At 40.3% G+C, this 20,266-nt stretch overlaps 1 protein-coding gene across 4 annotated transcripts in view; it reads left to right on the top strand.

The window, feature by feature from the left end:
- AGO2 (argonaute RISC catalytic component 2) overlaps positions 1-20,266 on the top strand; it is a 124,183-nt gene that overhangs the window by 37,685 nt on the left and 66,232 nt on the right. For all 4 annotated transcript variants that reach the window (XR_011337216.1, XM_069854726.1, XM_069854725.1 and 1 more), the window contains 11 exons: positions 1,738-1,825; positions 3,330-3,477; positions 3,679-3,798; positions 4,160-4,282; positions 6,065-6,198; positions 11,212-11,396; positions 13,275-13,434; positions 15,765-15,855; positions 16,986-17,180; positions 18,351-18,485; positions 19,999-20,100. Coding sequence is in view for 3 of the 4 variants with exons in the window: in XM_069854726.1 (XP_069710827.1) it covers positions 1,738-1,825; positions 3,330-3,477; positions 3,679-3,798; positions 4,160-4,282; positions 6,065-6,198; positions 11,212-11,396; positions 13,275-13,434; positions 15,765-15,855; positions 16,986-17,180; positions 18,351-18,485; positions 19,999-20,100 (1,481 nt within the window). In the remaining variant the exon portion in view is untranslated. The remainder of the gene's footprint in view (positions 1-1,737; positions 1,826-3,329; positions 3,478-3,678; positions 3,799-4,159; positions 4,283-6,064; positions 6,199-11,211; positions 11,397-13,274; positions 13,435-15,764; positions 15,856-16,985; positions 17,181-18,350; positions 18,486-19,998; positions 20,101-20,266) is intronic.

Genomic DNA, 20,266 nt, shown 5'->3' with positions numbered 1-20,266 from the left:
CTGTCAAGATTTTCATATTCCAGGTTTTGCTAATAATTTAGCAATGTGGTTTGCATACTTGGGTGTATTTTGTACACATACACTCCTGGAAGTAAATTACAGATATTCTAATATGTAATGACTGAATCAAAGAGTAGGAGGAAGGAATCTTACTGTTTGTGTTCACTGAAGGTTTCATAGATTCATAAAATGGTCTGGGTTGGAAGGGACCTCAAAGATCATCCAGTTGCAACCCCCCTGCCACGGGCAGGGACACGTCCCAATGGATCAGGTGGTTCAAAGTCCCATCCAACACGGCCTTGAACACTTCCAGGGATGAGGCATCCACAGCTTCTCTGGGCAACTGGTTTCAGTGCCTCCCCACCCTCAGAGTAAAAAATTTCTTTCTATTGTCTAATCTAAATCTCCCCTCTTCTGGAAAATCCAGGTACTTCCTTCATGATATGCTTGACTGAAGGAAAGCGAGTTAAGAAAGAAAAGCAGACTCCCTAAATCTATCAGTTGGCTTCCTTGTTTCCACAAAATGTCCAAGAAATAGTCCTTGTCCAAGTAGAATTTAGCAAGAAAAGTATAAATAAATCCTGGAATTATCCTTGTTAAAATAGTCAGGCACTGGATTGCCAGCTGTTTTTGTCATTTTTCTGTGAGGATTTTCATGCTTCAGGTAGAAGAAGTCATACCAAATTTGCAGCAAGGCTGGTTGTAAACTGAGGTATTGAGGTAGCAGTTTATATTTTCATGAAAATACTGTGATACAGATTTTGGAAGTATTCACGAAAGCTTGATGTTTATTGAAGATTTCACAATAAATGGTACTCTGAGCTGCAACAAATTATGTGGAAAGATGAGTATGTTGTTTGGCAAGTTATTAGCCTTGAGCGATAGGGGAAATATGCACTGTTCCTCACCAGCAGCCTGAATTTATGCACACATGCACATATACAAGGGATTTCTGTCTACAGCTTCCTCTATCCTGTCCCTACACATTCAACTTCTTATATCCAATAGCCCACCTACATCTGTTTGTGCTTAAGCAAGAAATATAAGTGAAAATGCTGTATCCAAGCTTATATTTGCGGATAATGGTAAATTAAAAGCAGTTCTTTACAAGTAGCTGTGTTGTGCTGGTTTCGAATGAATTATTTATTCTTCTAGAAGATACTGGCTTTCAGGTAGTCTCAGCTTTTTGGCCAAGGGGTTTGCAACAGTAATTTGTCTTCACGAGGAATAAAGCCCCATGGCCTCGTTGCCTTGGGTCACTAGAGGCTGCATGGGTACTTCCCCCTCCCCAGTTCATCAGTTCAGGTTTGGTTGCAATAGTTGGAGGTCTCACAGACAGTATATGTTTAGACATAAAGTCAAAACAAGCTTTTGGTTTCAAGGAGGTTCCGTGCGCCTTTTGTCCTTATGCCATCCTGGACTTTACCTTAGAGGCACAGAACTGGAGTTCACTGAATGCATTCAGCTTTATTTGTGAGCTTTTGGGGCTTTGGGGTTTTATCGTGTCTCTCAGATTCTTCGGCTAATTTTGACTGAAGCTGGCAGGTTTTGAATTTGAAGACTACAAGCTGTTTTTTTGAGTTCTGTCTGGGATACCCTTTCGCGCTTGGAGAACACACTAAATGCTGAATAGCTTTACTGCACAGTTTCAGTGTAGTTTCAGTTTTTATGTACCAATTTAGGGGCCTGATGCCTTGATTTGGAAGAAATGCTGATAATGTATTTTCCAATTTTTAGGTCTGAAGGTGGAGATAACACACTGTGGACAAATGAAAAGGAAGTACAGAGTGTGCAATGTCACCAGACGACCAGCAAGTCACCAAACGTAAAGTATTTTGCTTATTTTTAAGCATGTGTTTAAACTCAGGCTGGAGAAACATCTTGGCTTGCCTTACTGACAGGAAAAGTCTTGAAAATGATGCTTTGTTTGGTCTGTGCATTTAAAACAAACCTTGAAGTATTTTCCCAATTTTATTGTTCTTTTTGTTCTATTTTTATTCTGTTATGAATGTTGTGGCATTTGAACCAATGCCTTTGCTTTAAATTTGCTTTGGTTTGTTGTTTTCATTTATGGATTTCTTCAGCATTGAAAGAACAAGATACCCTGTCAGTAGCATGTTTCCCAGAACTGTTGAGTAGAAAAGTACTGGCAACGGGATTAGCTTTCTAGTCTTACATATTACCAACCTATTTTTCCTCTGGAAAAAAATGTTGATTTTTGATCACTAACCAGAGATTTCCAGATAACTTGAATATGGAGGTATTTATTCCCATTATTAAGAAAGTAGCTTAAGGAACAAAACTGATACCAGCTTTGTACAAGATAACCGATCAGTATATAAATCTGATATTTAATTGTTTGGGCTTTGTTTCAGTGATGATAGTAATGAAAAGACAACATTTGTGCCACTTTGATGTAAGCAGATGCAAATGTGTATGCATATATGGGAACATATTTGTAATATATAGAAAGAGAAAAGCATTTATGATGCAAGAAGTGGTTTTGCGACTCTTAGAGTAGGCTTACTATCTTCTGTGTGTGGCATGTGCTACAAAAAAAAGACATTGAGGTGCTGAACCGCATCCAGAGAAGGTTAACAAAGCTGGTGAAGGGGCTGGAGAACAAACCTTATGAGAGGTGACTGAGGGAACTGGGGTTGTTTAGCCTGGAGAAAAGGAGGCTGAGGAGAGAGCTTATCACTGTCTACAACTCCCTGAAAGGAGGTTGCAGTGAGATGCACGTTGGTCTTTTCTCCCAAATAACAAGTGATAGGATGAGAGGAAATGGCCTCAAGTTGTACCAGGGGAGGTTCAGATTAGACATCAGGAAAAATTTCTTCACCAAAAGGGTTCTCAGGCACCGACGTGAGCTGCCAAGGGAGATGGTGGAGTCACCATTCCTGGAGGTATTTAAAAGACAGGTGGAGGGGTGCTCAGGGATGTGGTTTGGTAATGGACAGGTACAGCTGGAGTAGATGATCTCAAAGGTTGTTTCCAAACAAGCAATTCTACTGTTCTATGATTCTATATCATAAAATACAGTACTGCAAGCATCCCAAATAAACAGAAAACATTAGTGTTTGTCTCTAAGACACTGGTTCTTAGGAAACTTAATTTATAGCTTCAGGTATTGAGAACATGACAGAAATAGCCTCCTGTCTGGTTCTATAAGATGCACAAATCTTAATTATTGAAGTACACTTGTATCATTTCAGCAAGATAGGTTTAATTTCCAGTAAGCTTATCTTGTACCAAGAAATGTATTGAGCCAGCGTGGGAACGTATTCTACATAAAGTGATGGTTTATCTTCATATTTGATTTCCAATAGATTCCCACTTCAGCAGGAGAATGGACAAACAGTTGAATGCACTGTAGCTCAGTATTTTAAGGACAGGCACAAATTAGTTTTACGCTATCCTCACCTTCCATGTTTACAAGTTGGACAGGAGCAGAAACACACGTACCTTCCTCTTGAGGCAAGTAAACTTTTGGATGATGCTGTGTTATGGGAATGGGGGAAGGAGGTCAGTGGGGGAAAGAGACCCAAATGTTGGCAAACTGGTTTTTGAGTAGCCAGCTTTAGAAAAAATTGTGTAGTGCAGCGATAAAAACCAAACGCAAACCAAACAACAGTTGTATTGTGTTTTTTTAACTTCCTTTGTGTGGGGATATTGTAGGTGTGCAACATAGTGGCAGGACAAAGATGCATAAAGAAACTCACTGACAATCAGACTTCCACTATGATTCGAGCGACTGCCAGATCAGCACCTGACCGTCAAGAAGAGATTAGCAAATTGGTGAGTATTTGTCGAACATGAGCGAAGTGTAGTAATGGCCTTCATTTTCTTCCTGCCATTAGCAGATACTGAATAGATTGTGCACTACATATAGGTTTATGAGCTTGTTTTAATAAGTCCTTCTCCATTAGACAGAGAGAAATGCATTCTTATAGAAGGTTTTCAAGTGGTTTTTTTAGTGCTTTATTTCAAATTTTGAGGCATCCATGTATCCCAAGTGGAGTTAAAAGAAGCTCTGCATGCATGGCATTCCACGTATGTAGGGGTATGTGCCTAAATAGAGGTTATCTCAGGAAGTTTTACATCTTATAAAAAGAACTTGTTTTTCTGCAAGAAATATCTTAATTCCTTTTCATTTCAGATGCGGAGTGCGAGTTTTAATACTGACCCCTATGTTCGTGAATTTGGAATAATGGTCAAAGATGAAATGACAGATGTGACTGGTAGAGTCCTACAACCTCCTTCAATCCTCTATGGAGGCAGGGTATGTCAAACAGATACTGTGCAGTCTGCGGTAGCTTCGATTGCCAGCTGTGATAACTTCCATGATATGGTTGCTTTAAATGAATGATGTTGCGTGTAATGGGATAAAATCATCACAGGTGTAATGTTTAGAGCTTAAATAGTTTTTGAAAGTCCTTAAATGCAATGGATATGTTGTGCGTGAAGATGCTCTGTTCCTCAGTCCCTTCTTTATTTTGGAAAGTAAAGCTAGGATAAAAATGCACTTACATAAACTTAAGAGAAAAATGTGTGTAAGCTGGTTTTGCTTTCATGCTCTGTTACATTGTGTGTTGCAAGAAGCAACCTGCAAATAGTAGTTCAAATTGGTGTGTGTGGAGAGGAACAGCGACAACTTCAGTTATTCTTGTTCAGTTTTGCCTCCTTTTAACTCTGAAATCTTTCCAAACTACTTCTTGACTTTGAGTGTTAGAGGTGGAGAGGCTGTATTAGGACAACTATGTTACGTTATTACCTCTGTCTGCATGTTTTAATCTAGAGGCATGTCTTCCTGATGGAGCTTAGTTTTTTTTCTTTACAATGGTTTCTCCAATGGTCTTTCTGACATAATCTTCCTCCTGAGCGTCTTTCAAAAAAAGCGCGAGAAACAGGATTTTTCTATCCATTATTTAATGTGTCTTGTTCTTACGCAAGGTGAATGCCTTGATGGCTAGGATAAATTAATTTGTGGACACTTCAGATGAACCTCTTTGAGATCATGCATTGCCAGCTGAGGGTAGTTCTGTCCCTGTGCACAAATCAGACTGTCCATAAACCCGCAATGGGAGAAGATCTTGTGTCTTGTCAGGTAAACTGGTCAGATTAACTCAAACCTTCCTTCACTGACAGGTTAAGACAACCCAGCTGTCTTTGCCTGATCCCGATTAGGGAGAGTGCTCTCCTGAGCTCTTCTGGCACTGGAGGGGAACAAGGGGAGCAAGAGCTTAAGGGCAGATAAGCAATGAAAAGTTGGATCTGGGGAGGTCTTGCCTCCAGCAGACTCTTGGCAAAATAAATAATCATATTTCTGTGTGTCCTGAGAAATCCCTGTAGATTTTTGCTGTTGCTGCTAGATGAGAAGGCAGGCACGGTGCTAACTTGTCTAAAATATCTACTGGATGCTAATACTTATTAAAGGTAATTAACATCAGTAGAATTACTTTAGTCATCTTATTATATCCCTTGTCCTCTAGATAATCCATCACAGTAATGTCTGCTTGATGGATGAAAAAAAAGTGTTTGCACAGGGCACAGCTGAGTAACTGATCGTCTTTTGTCAGCTTGTTCATGTTTGTTCTAGAGTTGTGTGAGTGACATGGAACCACTGTTTGCTTCTGCTTGGTGAGGGGTAAAATATTGATAATGCTTAAATTAAGTCACTCTTGGGAAGTTTCACTGAGCAGTTGTAAAGTCTCTGTAGCAGTGTACGTTTTGGTGACATTACATAGCAAGCATGAATCTGACTTATCCATATTTAATTTCTGCCTGCTGCTGATTTATATTATCAATAATTATGAAATTAAAGTTAACAGTATAAGATTTATGAGCTTTGTTTTTCACCAGGCTAGCAAACTATCTTGCTACAGTGATAGAATGGTCTTCGTAAGATAGGATGGATGTTTGAACAGTGGAGAGAGAGAGACTCAAGACTATAAATAACCTGGTAATCGGAGGGAAGCAGAAGCATAACTGACTTTTGTTTAACATGAAGCGATTTTTGCATTAGTGTTTTGGTTTTGTTTTGGATTTTTCCTTCTGTTTCCAGAATAAAGCAATTGCGACACCAGTTCAAGGAGTCTGGGACATGAGGAATAAACAGTTTCACACTGGAATTGAAATAAAGGTTTGGGCGATTGCGTGCTTTGCTCCCCAGCGCCAGTGCACTGAAGTTCATCTTAAGTAAGTGGGCTTCATCAGATGGTTGTTTTATTATTTATTATATATGTAGGTTTCATAATTTCACTTATTTAGAATATACGTTTTGTTAAATTGTTTCATGTACGGTGATGCATCTTTAACAGTGCTTTTGAAGTTCTGTCTCTCTGTTTTTAGTGATGACAATATTTGGGGCACAACAACCCTATGCAGTGCTACAGACTAGGAGAAGTCTGTCTAGAAAGCTGCCTGGAGGAGAGGGACCTGGGGGTGTTTGTTGACAACCGACTGACCATGAGCCAGCAGTGTGCCCAGGTGGCCAAGAAGGCCAATGGCATCTTGGCTTGTATCAGAAACGGCGTGACCAGCAGGTCCAGGGAGGTTATTCTCCCTCTGTACTCAGCACTGGTGAGACCGCTCCTCGAATCCTGTGTTCAGTTCTGGGCCCCTCACCACAAGAAGGATGTTGAGGCTCTGGAGCGAGTCCAGAGAAGAGCAACAAAGCTGGTGAAGGGGCTGGAGAACAGGCCTTATGAGGAACGGCTGAGAGCTGGGGTTGTTTAGCCTGGAGAAGAGGAGGCTGAGGGGAGACCTCATTGCTCTCTATAACTACGTGAAAGGAGGTTGTAGAGAGGAGGGTGCTGGCCTCTTCTCCCAAGTGACAGGGGACAGGACAAGAGGGAATGGCCTCAAGCTCCGCCAGGGGAGATTTAGGCTGGACATTAGGAAAAAATTCTTTACAGAAAGGGTCATTGGGCACTGGAACAGGCTGCCCAGGGAGGTGGTTGAGTCATCTTCCCTGGAGGTGTTTAAGGCACGGGTGGACGAGGAGCTAAGGGGAATGGTTTAGTGTTTGATAGGAACGGTTGGACTCGATGATCTGGTGGGTCTCTTCCAACCTGGTGAATTCTATGATTCTGTGATTCTATGACGTCAATGCTATATCATTAAATCCTCCAACTCAGACCTACCAAAAGAAATGTATGGCAGGTTTCTGACCAGTGAGGCTTTAGGGTAGAGTTTTAAATGACTGAAATGGTGTAATTAAGGGTGTTTATCACTAAGTATTTCTCAGGAGTGAGAGCAAAAATGTGTCATCTAAGCTTCTTTTCCTGGTTATATGGAATAGGTTGATTTGTGCAGAACTTATTTTAAAGGAAAATTTTAAAAAGCAATCCAACGGCAAGAGCGACTGCACCCTCAGCAAGTTTTCAGATGACACCAAGCTGAGTGGTGCAGATGTCACATGAGAAGGACGGGATGTCATCCAGAGGGACCTGGACATGCTGGAGAAGGGGGCCTGTGAGAACCTCATGAGGTTCAACAAGGCGACGTGCAAGGTCCTACACCTGGGTTGGGGCAATCCATGGTTTCAGTACAGGATGGGGGATGATGTGATTGAGAGCTGCCCTGCAGAGACTTGGTGGTGCTGGTTGATGAGAAGCTGAACATGAGCCAGCAATGTGCGCTCATAGTCCAGAAGGCCAACCGTATCCTGGGCTGCATCAAAAGAAGTGTGGCCAGCAGGGCAAGGGAGATGGTTGTTCCCCCTCTGCTCTCTCGTGAGACCCAACCTGGAGTCCTGTGTCCAGTTCTGGAATCCTCAACATAAGAAAGATATGGAACTGTTGGAAAGGGTCCAGAGGAGGGCTGCAAGGACAGCCAGAAGGCTGGAGCACCTCCCATATGAGGAGGCTGATAGTTGGAGTTGTTCGGCCTGGAGAAGAGAATGCTCCAAGGAGACCTTATAGTGATCTTCCAGTACCTGAAGGGGGCTACAAGAAAGCTGAGGAGGGACTTTTTCCAAGAGCGTGAAGTGATAGGAGGAGGTGGAATGGCTTTAAATTGGAAAGGGACAGATTTATGTTAGGAAGAAATTCTTCATGATGAGGGTAGTGAGGCACTGGCACTGGCTGCCCAGGGAAGCTGTGGACGCCCCATCCCTGGAGGTGTTCAAGGCCAGGTTGGATGGAGCCTTGGGCAGCCTGATCTAGTGGGCGGTGTTCCTGTCCATGGCAGGGGAGTTGGTACTTGATGATCTTTAAGGTCCCTTCCAACCCAAACCATTCTATGATTCTATGAAGTCTAAAATTTTCTTTCCTCTAGAGGTAGCATAACGTGGAAGTTGCTGTATTTGCAAGAAGAGTCAGACCAGTTAAGTGTTTTGTTGGCTTTGAACATTTGAATTAAACAAATTTAATTTCTCCGTCTTTGGATGAAACATGATTATTGAAAGACTGCTGTTAAAAGTGGGATCTACCGTTCCTAGATCAGGGAAATAGTGCATGCCTGCATAGATGGATTGTCTCGTTCCTTCTCTTGCACGCAGTTTCTTTCCCTTCGTGCATGGGCAAGTGCAGCTCTCACAGCTGCCCCAGCAGGTGACTCAGCTGCTCTTTCTGAGGTGAATGCAAGACAGTGATTATCCGTAACAACACGATTGCCATAACAGTGTTCCTTGATGCGATTTGCCAGACAGCTTGGGAATGTTTCCTAACAAATGGTGAGCAAACAGTGAAAGTATTTTACTTTTCTTCCCATTGTGCAAGACTGGGAGCTTGTTCTCTTCAGGTACATTACAGCAGCTAAGCTGTCAGAGAATTTTCTCTTCCACACTTTTGCTTCTAGTGGAAATGCTGTGTAGAAGTTTGTCTGTTTTGAGAGACAGGAAAAATTCTTCAACATAATGAGCCAAAATAAAATTATTTGATATCTTAGAATTTGTCCTTACTGTGAAAGGGCATTCCTTCATACTGGGGCCTTGAGTAGCCTGGTCTGGTGAGAAGTGTCCCTGCCCATGGCAAGGGGGTTGGAACTGGATGGTCTTTTAAGTCTCTTCCAACTTAAACCATTCTGTGATTCATACTGGGAATATGCCTGCATCCAGTGGTATCTTGTTGCCTCTTGTTACATCTTGCTGAGCAAGTTGGAACTTGGATACCGTGGATCAGTTGAGCACCTTCAAAATCCCTAAAAGTCTTCAAAATGACCCTGCTTTACCTCTCAGGAGCAGGGAGAGAACCTCTCCTTTTAGACACCGTGCTTACTAGCGGACTTGTAAAGGCTTAAAACCCACATTGTTTTAGATTGTGTATTCTGCCACTGGCTCTGCTTATACGGTGAGTGCCCATTTTGCCAGGGAGAACACTTAATGTGCCTGTGTTCTGCAAGAAGTGGCAAGCTGCAGGGCTCTCGCTCACAGACTCGTATGATTCATGGAAGTTAATGATGGGTTTGGAAGAAACTAAATCTTCACACGTTCTCAGTGGATAAGACTGTATTATCTGGCACCCTTTGGTGAAGATGAACAATTTTTTTGGACACTTGTGGAGATACCCACTCCAAAATAATAAAAGAGACTTTGTCAGTGTTGATGCCAGTTAAGCTTTGCTATGTGGGTTCACACGTTTACTGTGTTGCTTGTTAAGCCAAGCGCTAGAGCAGGACGCCTCTGATGCACTAGTGTTTCAGTTTGGATCAGGAGTGCATATAAGTGATGCTCCTGATGGTCACCAATTGCCATACCATGTTCTGCATCAAGAAGCGATCTGAGTGTGCAGTATGGGGTTTTTTTTGGATGAAACTGGAACTGGAGGATGTGCTTTGACCATTAATGGACATTTAGCCCACCACACCAGACTACAGCTGCTCTGACGAAAAATCCCAGAGTAACCTGTAGGGTGGATGTTGCTCCATCAGCACCGAGGATTCCGCTTTACAGGTCTGCACTGTGACACCTCACTACTTGTTTGTCTTGCCTTTGTTTTTTGGGGACAGGACTTACAGACTACTCACACACCATTGACTGCAGGTGTTGGTCACAGAGAAGCCACGACATTGAAGATGCTTTCCAGACTGGGTATACTTTAAAGCGGGTTAGACTCCTACACTGAAGTGCTTTTGATTCACAGAATCTTAGAATGGTTTGGGTTGGAAGGGACCTTAAAGATCATACAGTTCCATGGGCAGGAACACCTTCCACTGGATCAGGTTGCTCAAAGCCTCTCGTCTTGAACACCTCCAGGGATGGGGCATCCACAGTTTTCCTTGGCAACCTGTGCCAGCACCTCACCGCCCTCACAGAAAAAATTTTCTTCCCTGTATCTAATCTAAATCTTTCCTCTTTCAGCTTAAAACTGTTACCCCTCATCCTGTCACTGCACTCCTGATAAAGAGCCCCTCCCCAGCTTTCCTCTAGCCCCTCTTTAAGTACTGGAAGGCTGCTACAGGGTTTCCCTCCAGCCTTCTCTAGACTGAACAATCCCAGCTCTCTCAGCCTGTCCTCATATGAGAATGTGCTTTCAGCAGGGGTAGTGTCTTCTTGATGTCCCTTCAAAAGGAAAGATAGCCAAAAGCTACCATGTCAACAGGAGTCAAGCTTTAAACGCAGCGGGCCCTGCTAACAGGGGACCTGAAGCTATATTCACTCATAAAACTCTCAGATAAAATTAGGTTGTCTCAGTTTCTGACCAGTTCCATCAAAGGGTGACTTACATCTGCACCATCCTTGGAGAAGGTTTGTCTTTACCTCCAGGATACACCTTTCCTCTGGTATCTAACAAGGTTTTCTTGTACATTCTTATTATTGATGTTAGATGAATTTGCTGAGACCTGATTACTTGCTGTTAACTTCTGTTAATCGTTTTCCTCACCAAGAGAAAGAAGGAACTCCAGCCACTTCTGTAGTGGTAACACCACACGGGTAGAGCAGGCTTTCCAAAATAACATCATTGAAGTGTTTTTGCAAAAATGAGCTTCCCCTGTATCTCCTGGAGAAAGATCAAATAAGATGGAATTTCCTTTTGAAATAAAAGGTTTTGGTAATGATGTTACTTAGACAAAATATTTCCTCCTCTTCTCCTGTCTTTCAGTGGCTACATGAGCATAGTCAGTTGAAGATGCACTTGGGGTAAATTCCCAGATTTTTGGACAGTACAACTCTGCGAGTTTAACAGGATCGTTCTATTAAAAATACGAACAAAACTCAAGATGGGTTTTGCCACTTGAGAGTCTGATGAATTTATTTACATCCTTTAGGTCCTTTACAGAACAACTGAGGAAGATTTCCAGAGATGCAGGAATGCCAATCCAGGGGCAGCCGTGCTTCTGTAAGTACGCGCAGGGAGCTGACAGTGTGGAGCCCATGTTCAGACACCTCAAGAACACTTACACTGGGCTGCAGCTTGTGGTTGTAATTCTGCCAGGAAAAACACCAGTCTATGGTGAGTAAATGCAAACCATAAGCGTGTGTGTGTGTGTTTCTGTCTCTAGTTCATGTATTTTATGTGAACTATCTGAATCAAAGAAGTTTAATTCTGGTTTAATGATATAAATTCCATTTAGGGAATGGGCTATAAATTAATTTTATTCTTCATGTACTCTGTGATGTTTTGTATTAAGACTTTAATTATTTTCTTTATTTTTTGTCTGTGCTTTTAATTTGCTTTTCTAAATTCTTCCTATTGGTTGTGTTTGAGATGCATTTTGTGAGTGACAAAGCTGAACCAGATCTTTTGTGAAACTGATGGTATCGATATGTAGTGGATTAAAATAGTCATACTATAATTTGTGGGCTGAAAATTCCAAGGGACTGAAGAAGTAATAACCTCAAGAACTGTGTAGCTTTTAGAACATCTTTGCTTACTCTATACCATCAACCTTTGGCAAAAAATGTTGAGCAATGGAGATTCCTGCCAATCGATTTTTCCTATTTCTAGTTTTTAACTCTTGGGTTGCAAGGACACAGATGCATGGAATGTGAAAACTCGGCAACTTAAACTGGCTTTTGGAAACAGGTTTATAATTAGTGCATTTTACATAGCACATACACACAGGTTTCCCTATGTTTTAGATAAGCTATGCATTTTGGTTTTAGCTAGCTCTTCTTATAAGCAAGACTGCTTGGTTTTCTGTCCTGCCTTCCTCCTTTTTTCATTTACCTTGCCTGATTGCAGCACCATCCGCTGGCTTTCTCCCATAGCTGCAGATTTGTTTAATCTCACCCTTCACCAGTTCAAAAGAGCTGAAAATAATTTCCTTTCTTTTCCCAAGATTATCTCATATAAGATAGGAGAGATTAAAAAAGGAACCTTGATCAAATAGTACCTTCTTTCCCCTTTATTTCAGCCTTGTGAAAGAAATGGCTCGTCTCTAATTTATTCAATAAAAAAATCAGCGCCAAATGACATTTTCGCTTTTTCTCCTTGGCATTAAAAGGGGACTCAACCACTGAGAGGATGTGGTACCACTCTCATCTGCTTTCTTTGTCATTATCTTTAATTATAGTTCTTTCTGCCCCTGTAATTATCTCTCTCTGTTTTCTCCCTGCACTCTTCCATGCTCTTGCGTTTCCTATACCCACAGTCTTGTCTTTTCTCCTCAAAACAGCCTCTTTCCCTCTCCTGCTGCCAAAAGGGGAGTTGCTTCTTCTCTGAGCCTGCTTTGGAGCCTAAATTTCTTCTTTCCCTGAGCACAAGAGTACGGCTGTCTTAAAGGCTTAAAGTCTCTATTTTATTGTTAACAGTAGGATTTATTTTAACCTTTTGAATAGGGCAGTTCTTATTGAGACTTTGGAGTTTTTATGGGCTATCATTTGCTAAACTGGCCACTTTTTATGCAAGTGATAAACTTACAGGAATGAACTGATAAACTGATTGGCTGAATAGTACTCAGCACGTTACTCCTAAGTTTGGATTTCTAATCCAGTGTTTAATAATGAAATAAGTGCTCATGCTCCTTATATTATCCATGTGGCCTGCTTCATTGCCCAGAAGTTCTTCTGTGCTGATGATAAACTATTATAATTCTAAAATTACAATTAGTGTAACTTAAAGAATTCTTAATAAAAAAAAGCTAGCAGTGCCTTTAATTATATTTAGGACCCAGTTCCTGCATTGTTGTCAGGTGGAGCTGTACAGAGCTGGGAGGAAGTTTACTAGAGACTGGAGTTAGGTTTAGGGGTTCAGTTTCTTCTTGTTTCTTCAAGTTCAAACGACCTTTGCTAAAAATCTAGGATTAGTTAATTGTCACTAAATTAATGTTCCCTACATTGTTTGATTTTCAATATGCAACTATATTTTTGTGCTTACTTTGTTTTGCAGCGGAGGTGAAGCGCGTTGGTGACACTGTGCTGGGAATGGCTACGCAATGCGTTCAGATGAAAAATGTGCAAAGAACAACACCACAGACTCTGTCTAACCTTTGCTTAAAAATAAACGTCAAATTAGGAGGTGTAAATAACATTTTACTGCCACAGGGCAGGTAAGCCATCTTTCAAAGAAGAACAGGGTATTGCGTTGTAAAGAGAACATACATCATAATAAAATAACTGGGTACTTTTATCTGTAGTCACAGCACTGTAGCTTAAGTAACTCTTAGTCAAACTATCTTTTGGCTTCTTATAGGCCTGCAAAAGTCATGTTGCAAACACTGAAGAGGAACACTTGATGTTTATAATAAGTTCCACTTTAAGTTTATAATAAAAAAATGGATGATCTTTAAAGTCTCTTCCAACCCAGACCATTGGACAATTACATGATTGCAATCTGACCATTGAATTCTACAACTTACATTTGAATGAAAAAGATGTAATATTTTATTTGCCTTCAGTTTTCAGAAACAAACAGGGAGCATCTTGAATAGCAGTGCCTTGTCCTTTATAGTTTAATTGTGTTCAAGATTCTTCATTTTGTTTTGTGTCTTAAATTACATAGATGTCTAAAAAACCCAAAAGCTGGGAGCAGGAAACTCTTAATTGATTGCCAGGTCCAGTTTACCTTGCAGTTTATTATTAGTATTGCATTTATAAGTTTGGGTTCTACTGTGACCATAGTCTGTGGAGTTACTTTGATGTATTGAGTTATGTATCTGACACATCACTGGAGTCCTGTTGAGCAGAAGGGAAATAAATGCTTTATTATTTGTAAAAAAAGAAGAGACCCTGCTATTAAAGACTGTATTTGCTTTTGTGTACCATTTTAAAACAAATGTTCTGTTGTTAGGACACAGTTTAGTAGACATTGTGGTGTTGCGCTGATGGTTGGACTTAATGATCTTAGAGTTCTTTTCCAGTCTTAATGACTGTGTGATTCTTGAAATCAAACTTTTCATCCGTTTTATCGGAAAATCAGTGAAAAGACAGTCTAATGGAAGAATGAGCTTAACAGCTTGCCTTACCTGTGCAGGGTGGAGGAGGCTAGGGATGCAAAGGGATATAAAGTTACTTTAATCAAAACAAGCAACTGGGTTTATATGTCAGAGTAAAGATGGCTTTTTTACAATCATTGCATTTCAAGTTGTAGAGAGAGCTTGGGGAACAACCTCCTACATTATTCTTGGGAGGCTGCTTCAGAGAAGTCAACGTTCTGTTTTGCACTGATAAGCAAATTTTCACATCATGTTTAGGCTAGTCAGAAGGCAGCTGCTGAAAAATAATCCAACAACAAGTGCTTAGGGAGGGGAAAAAAAGACCATGTTATCGGAAGGGTTATGTATTTTGTGTATCTTGTTAAATTCTGTTTACTGAACTAAATATGCTCAGGCTGGGTATTGTGCGTGTTGGAGACTCCTATTAAAGCAAGTAAATATCATCATGACACAGAGCATGAGTGTGAAAAAAGCACAGTGGGGTGGGTGTTGGATGTTTTGTTGGATATGAAAAAGGACTTAAAGGTACTGCTGTGGAAACAGAACACGCTATATAAGTAGTTTTATGCTGGACTCATAAACTTAAGGTCTCTGCTAAACTCTGCATTTGTGAAAATGGAGTTAAGTAAAGGGAAAAAAAACATGGCATACCTACACACAACGCTTGGACATTGCACAAAAGCTCAGGTTTTAGGTATTTAAAACATAACTCTTATTATTATCTGTTATTTGAGGGATGGGAATAGAACAACTTTTTATTTGTATAATTGCATTATAAGTTACATTGTTATAATTACCTTCAAATTCCTTTTTAGAGAAGGTCTGCAAACAGCAGAATCCATCTCTGCATAACCATTCCTCTACACACAAAAAAAATTCTGATGGCCTAGAATATTCTGTTTAAATTTGTTTTATTAAGGAGCAGCGTTAAAGGTTAAAACTTCCAGTGCAGTGTTTTGATGTTCTGCTCTTGGTGCAGTGGATTAGTATTTTAACTTAAAAGTTTGATTAAAATTTTGAAGCGTAGCTTAAGAAAAAATTACTTTTAAAATAGTACGTACTTCTTTACCAGCACTGAGGTTTTTCTGTTCAGAAACAAAATTGTAACACAGTCCTTCAGTTTTCCCGGATGCTATGTGATGCTAAGGAATCAACTTTTATTCTTTTCTATGGCTGCAGTTCTCCAACTTAAAAATGGATTTTTAAAAATTAAATTTTAATGAAAAGTAACAATTAACTGTGCTTTAAAAAGGTGGCTAAGTATTAGGAATGAGAACTCTAAGCAGGACTTCTAATTACTGTCACAGTACCCATGACCAGCTCTGACCAAGTGCAAATTGTTGACTAATTCACTGCAGGAGTACAGAATGCTGTTTGCTCGAGTTAAAATGTGCTTATGAAGCGTAAGCCGTGCTGCTTTTACAGATTTGCTTTCTCTTTATCAGACCGCCAGTATTTCAACAGCCTGTCATATTCCTTGGTGCAGATGTAACTCATCCACCAGCTGGAGATGGAAAAAAGCCTTCCATCGCTGCCGTGAGTAAATTGTGTAACGATCTTTAACCTCTGCTCTCTCCTGCTGCTCAGCTCTAATGCATTTTATTGCTTTCAGTTCTTTTGTGGCCCATTTCTTCTGATGGCCTAATTATAGCCGTAGAAATGATTTTTCTACAGGACTCTAATGAAACTTTGGAGAGCTTGCTCTGATACTAATTGCTTAAAAGTATGTATTAGCTTGTAAAAAGCTCAAGATGCTAATACACAGAGGAGCTTTTCTTTTAGCTGGTATTTATCGGCAATGTGTAATAAGCTCATGCATGTTTAAATCTGTTTTTTCAGCAGTTAAAAATGTTAAGAATTTATCCATTGCTGATAGGGAGCTAGGCTGGCTCATTTGTGGGGTTTGGGGGCTCAAGCTTCCTCACGATGCAAATTATGCACTAATCCTTTGAAAGTGTGCTCCTTAAATACAGGGGAAGGTTTTTGACTTGAATTGTGTCAGACGCCCGCTAATGGCTGCTCTGGCTTTGTAATAACAAAAAACTTAGCTCTGGGGCTAAAAAAACAAACAAATAGTTGTTTTAAGAAGTTACAAGTCCAGGGAAAGCCAGGTGGAGATTTGCTTAGTTGTGATTTTTGACATCAGGAATTTGGATTTGTTTGTTTAAGTCCCATGCCATTTAAAAAATGTGTGAATTCTGAGGTTTCATATACAGAAAAGTCCCTTTGCTTGGTGAGCAGGTTCTGTTTGGTGTGGGCAGTTCTGTGGTGCCTCACCATTTCAGTGTCATGGATTCATCCACAGTGTCCCTGGAAGGCACCTGGATCTTCAGGAGTTCCAGTTCCTTTGCTGCAGTTTGAACTAAATCAATGGAGTCATCGTATCAGTGCTCCAAATTGTGGCTGCGTTTTTACCTGCATGGAGCTGCAAATGGAATATCAACCTTTTAGAATTACAATAAGTTTTTTGCTTTGGCAGAGCGTGTTACCACAGGTAGACCAGCCTCAAAGCTCTTTCCAAGCACATTATGATTCTGACTATATCTTTGCGTGATCGACCCCTTAGTTTGCAAGACACAGTTAAAAAGATATCGCATTTATTTTCATGAAATACCTTTATTAAAGTCCTTTTAAATTTGGTTTGACACAAAGTATTTTTTCAACAGGTTGTAGGCAGCATGGATGCTCATCCTAATCGATACTGTGCCACCGTTCGGGTCCAGCAGCACCGCCAAGAAATCATCCAAGATTTGGCTGCCATGGTCAGGGAGTTGCTTATTCAGTTCTACAAATCAACCAGATTTAAACCGACTCGAATAATCTTCTACAGAGACGGCGTTTCGGAGGGGCAGTTTCAACAGGTTCATTTTTGAGATTCTGATTATGTGGTTTTCTGGTAGTAATGTAATTTTTTTTGTAGTCAGAGTTATGAAAAGAAGTATGTCTTCAACAAATTTGTTGGGTTTGAAGTAAGCAGAGCAGGGAAAGTTTTCTCATATTTTTCAAGAGCTTTTTTGTGATACTTCTCCTCTTTGCAAAATGATAAATTATGGTTTTAGCATTCAAGTTTTATGTTCAACATATGTGACCATTCAAGATCTGTTAGTCAAACTGTATCCTATAGAACTCGCACAATTAAGGGAAACTTAAATGTAAGCAAATTTTCCTACTTTTTTCACTAGGATTAATAAATGCTGTTTTTTCACACTGTTGCTTTTCATTCGTTCATGATAAAATTCTACAGATGCTTTCTTGTATTTATTTTGTTTGCTTACAAGTTCTGTATTTTATAAAATACATAACATTGTAATTTTTATAAATAGAATATAAATTTTATAAATACTATAAAATATGTAATTTTATATTTACATAAGCTTTCTAGTATTTTTATGTATAAATTAAAAGACAGAGAACTGAGGCAACTTCTCAAAATCCAAGGGGAAGTGATCAATGGTCCCTTAGTAAACTTGAATTAATAAAATTAGTATTTGTATGAACTTTTGATATCTTTTTCCCATTTATCACTGTTTTTCAGTGAGTTTTTTATTTCTAATCAAACCAAACCCCAAATCATTGCTTTTTGTTTCATTGCACTTACCTCTGTCTCACACAGTTTTTTATTGATGCCTGTAGTCCTGCTTAAGAGTTCACAAAGCTGCGAAGGAGGATGCAGTTGAGCAGTTCTGAGTTTCTTCCCTTGTACTGGTCTGAGAATAATTAGGTTGTTGTATATTCAACAGCCTAATTAAATGTTCATTTGTACATGGCAGTTAAAAAAACCTTTGACTTACAGCTTATTAGTCCAAGCCTTGTGCTTGGAGCTGAACAAATATATAGACCCAGCTCTTGCCTGGCTTAAGAAACCAGTTATCTAATTTGTTCTCATGAAGTGAAGAAGTTAAGGTTTGATCCTGCATGTTTGGACTTCTTATGACAATGCAAGAAGGAACATGTAATAGGAGTGATAAGTAGATAAATAAGAGTAAGCAGTAAGATAACTTTCTTATTTATCGCCTGTCTTTATGATTCAGGTTCTCCATCATGAATTGCTGGCTATCAGAGAAGCATGCATTAAATTAGAGAAGGATTACCAGCCTGGAATCACGTTTATCGTTGTGCAGAAAAGGCATCACACCAGGCTCTTCTGTACAGACAAAAATGAACGGGTATGTTTGCATTGTGACCGGCAAGAATTTAGCAGGCAGCTGAGTTACCTATTACTTATTTAAGCAGCAGGAGACTTGTTAGAAGCACTGCATGACACGGTGGGTGAGATCTTTCTGCCTGGAAAGGAAAACCTTCATTTTCTGTCCCAAGGCTGAGGGAGGTGATTCTGCTCCTCTGTTCCTCTCTTGTGAAACCTTATCTGGAGTGTTGTGTCCAGTTCTGGAATCCTCAACATAAGAAGGACATGGAGCTGGTGGAATGGGTCCAGAGGAGGGCTACAAAGATGATCCAAGGGCTGAAGCACCTTCCATACAAGGACAGGCTGAGAGAGTTGGAGTTGTTCAACCTGGAGAAGAGAAGGCTCCAAGGAGACCTTATAGCAACCTTCCAATACCTGAAGGAGCTCCAGGAAAGCTGGGGAGGGACTGTTTACAAAGGCTTCTAGTGATAGGACATGGGGCAATGGGTATAAACTGGAGAGGGGCAGAGTTAGACTAGACATAAGGAAGAATTTCTTCACCATGAGAGTGGTGAAGCACTGGCACAGGTTGCCCAGGGAAGCTGTGGCTGCCCCATCCCTGGAGGTGTTCAAGGCCCGGTTGGATGGAGCCTTGAGCAGTCTGATCTAGTGGGAGTTTTTCCTTGCCTATGGCAGGAGGTTTGGAACTGGGTAATCTTTAAGGTCCCTTCCGACTCAAACTGTTGTATGATTCTGTATAACAAACTGGCAAGAAGCTGTTACGAAACCTCAGCAGATTGTGCCTTTCAGCAAGTCGGTCCACCCTTTTTGAAGTTCATCAAAGTTTCTTTTCGATTTTTTTACTGTCTCAAGACAATTCAGTTGCACCTTTCTGGGTGTAGAGGAGACTCCGTAAGCCTAGGATGGAGTCATTGCGGTAAATAAAGAGTTCCTAATGTCAAACCAGTCTTCACCGACAGTTTTCGTGTTCATTTTTCTTCTGTCAGGTTTCTGTGAGCAGCTGAAGCCCACTGGGCTTCAAGGCAATAATTAATAACTTACAATGCTGACATGAAGATGGGGTTCATATTAATAACATGCTATGTCATTTTTGTTGGTTTTTCTTTTAAAGTAAAGAGTATTTTTAAGTTCTACTTTGATGTGTTTTTGAGGGAATGAGAGGCCTGTCTTACAACAATGGGTTGTCCAGTTTCAGATGTATATAAGAAAAGTCACAGAAGAATAGCCTGTCCTGGAATGGGAAGGGGAAAAGAATTTGACAAATCAGTTGTAGGAAATGCTTTTCGCATTAATCAAAAAAGATTGGGTAACTTTGGGCAGCTCACCTTTTTCTTTTCTGAGGTAACAGAAACACTCCAGATTTTCAATTGAACAAAATTTCAGTTTTGCTCATTCTTTCTCGATTTTCTGATTTTTACAGATCTTTGTTGTTCTCCACAGATTTTTTTTTCTTAAGTTTTACCTTTACTATACAACTGAAAAGAAAAAGCTTTTTGTCTGCCTTACTTGATTTACATTGTCTGTTCACACAGGTTGGAAAAAGTGGGAACATTCCAGCTGGTACCACAGTGGACACAAAAATCACCCACCCATCAGAGTTTGACTTCTACCTGTGTAGCCACGCTGGTATTCAGGTACAGCATTTTGTGTGTAATGGTGATTCTCAGAGATAACACTGGCTGGTATTTACTGCATTCTTTCCACAGCATATAAATGGTACAGCCTGGGTATTTTGGCTTTTCCTCTGTGCCATCCACAGTGCTCTTCTGTCATTGCTGATAACTGAAAGAAATAATGAAA

This window comes from Phaenicophaeus curvirostris, chromosome 3 (assembly GCF_032191515.1).
Source record: "Phaenicophaeus curvirostris isolate KB17595 chromosome 3, BPBGC_Pcur_1.0, whole genome shotgun sequence".
Classification (NCBI taxonomy): domain Eukaryota; kingdom Metazoa; phylum Chordata; class Aves; order Cuculiformes; family Cuculidae; genus Phaenicophaeus; species Phaenicophaeus curvirostris.
The sequence above is the reverse complement of the archived record's forward strand: the minus strand, read 5'-3'. Positions and strand labels throughout refer to the sequence as shown.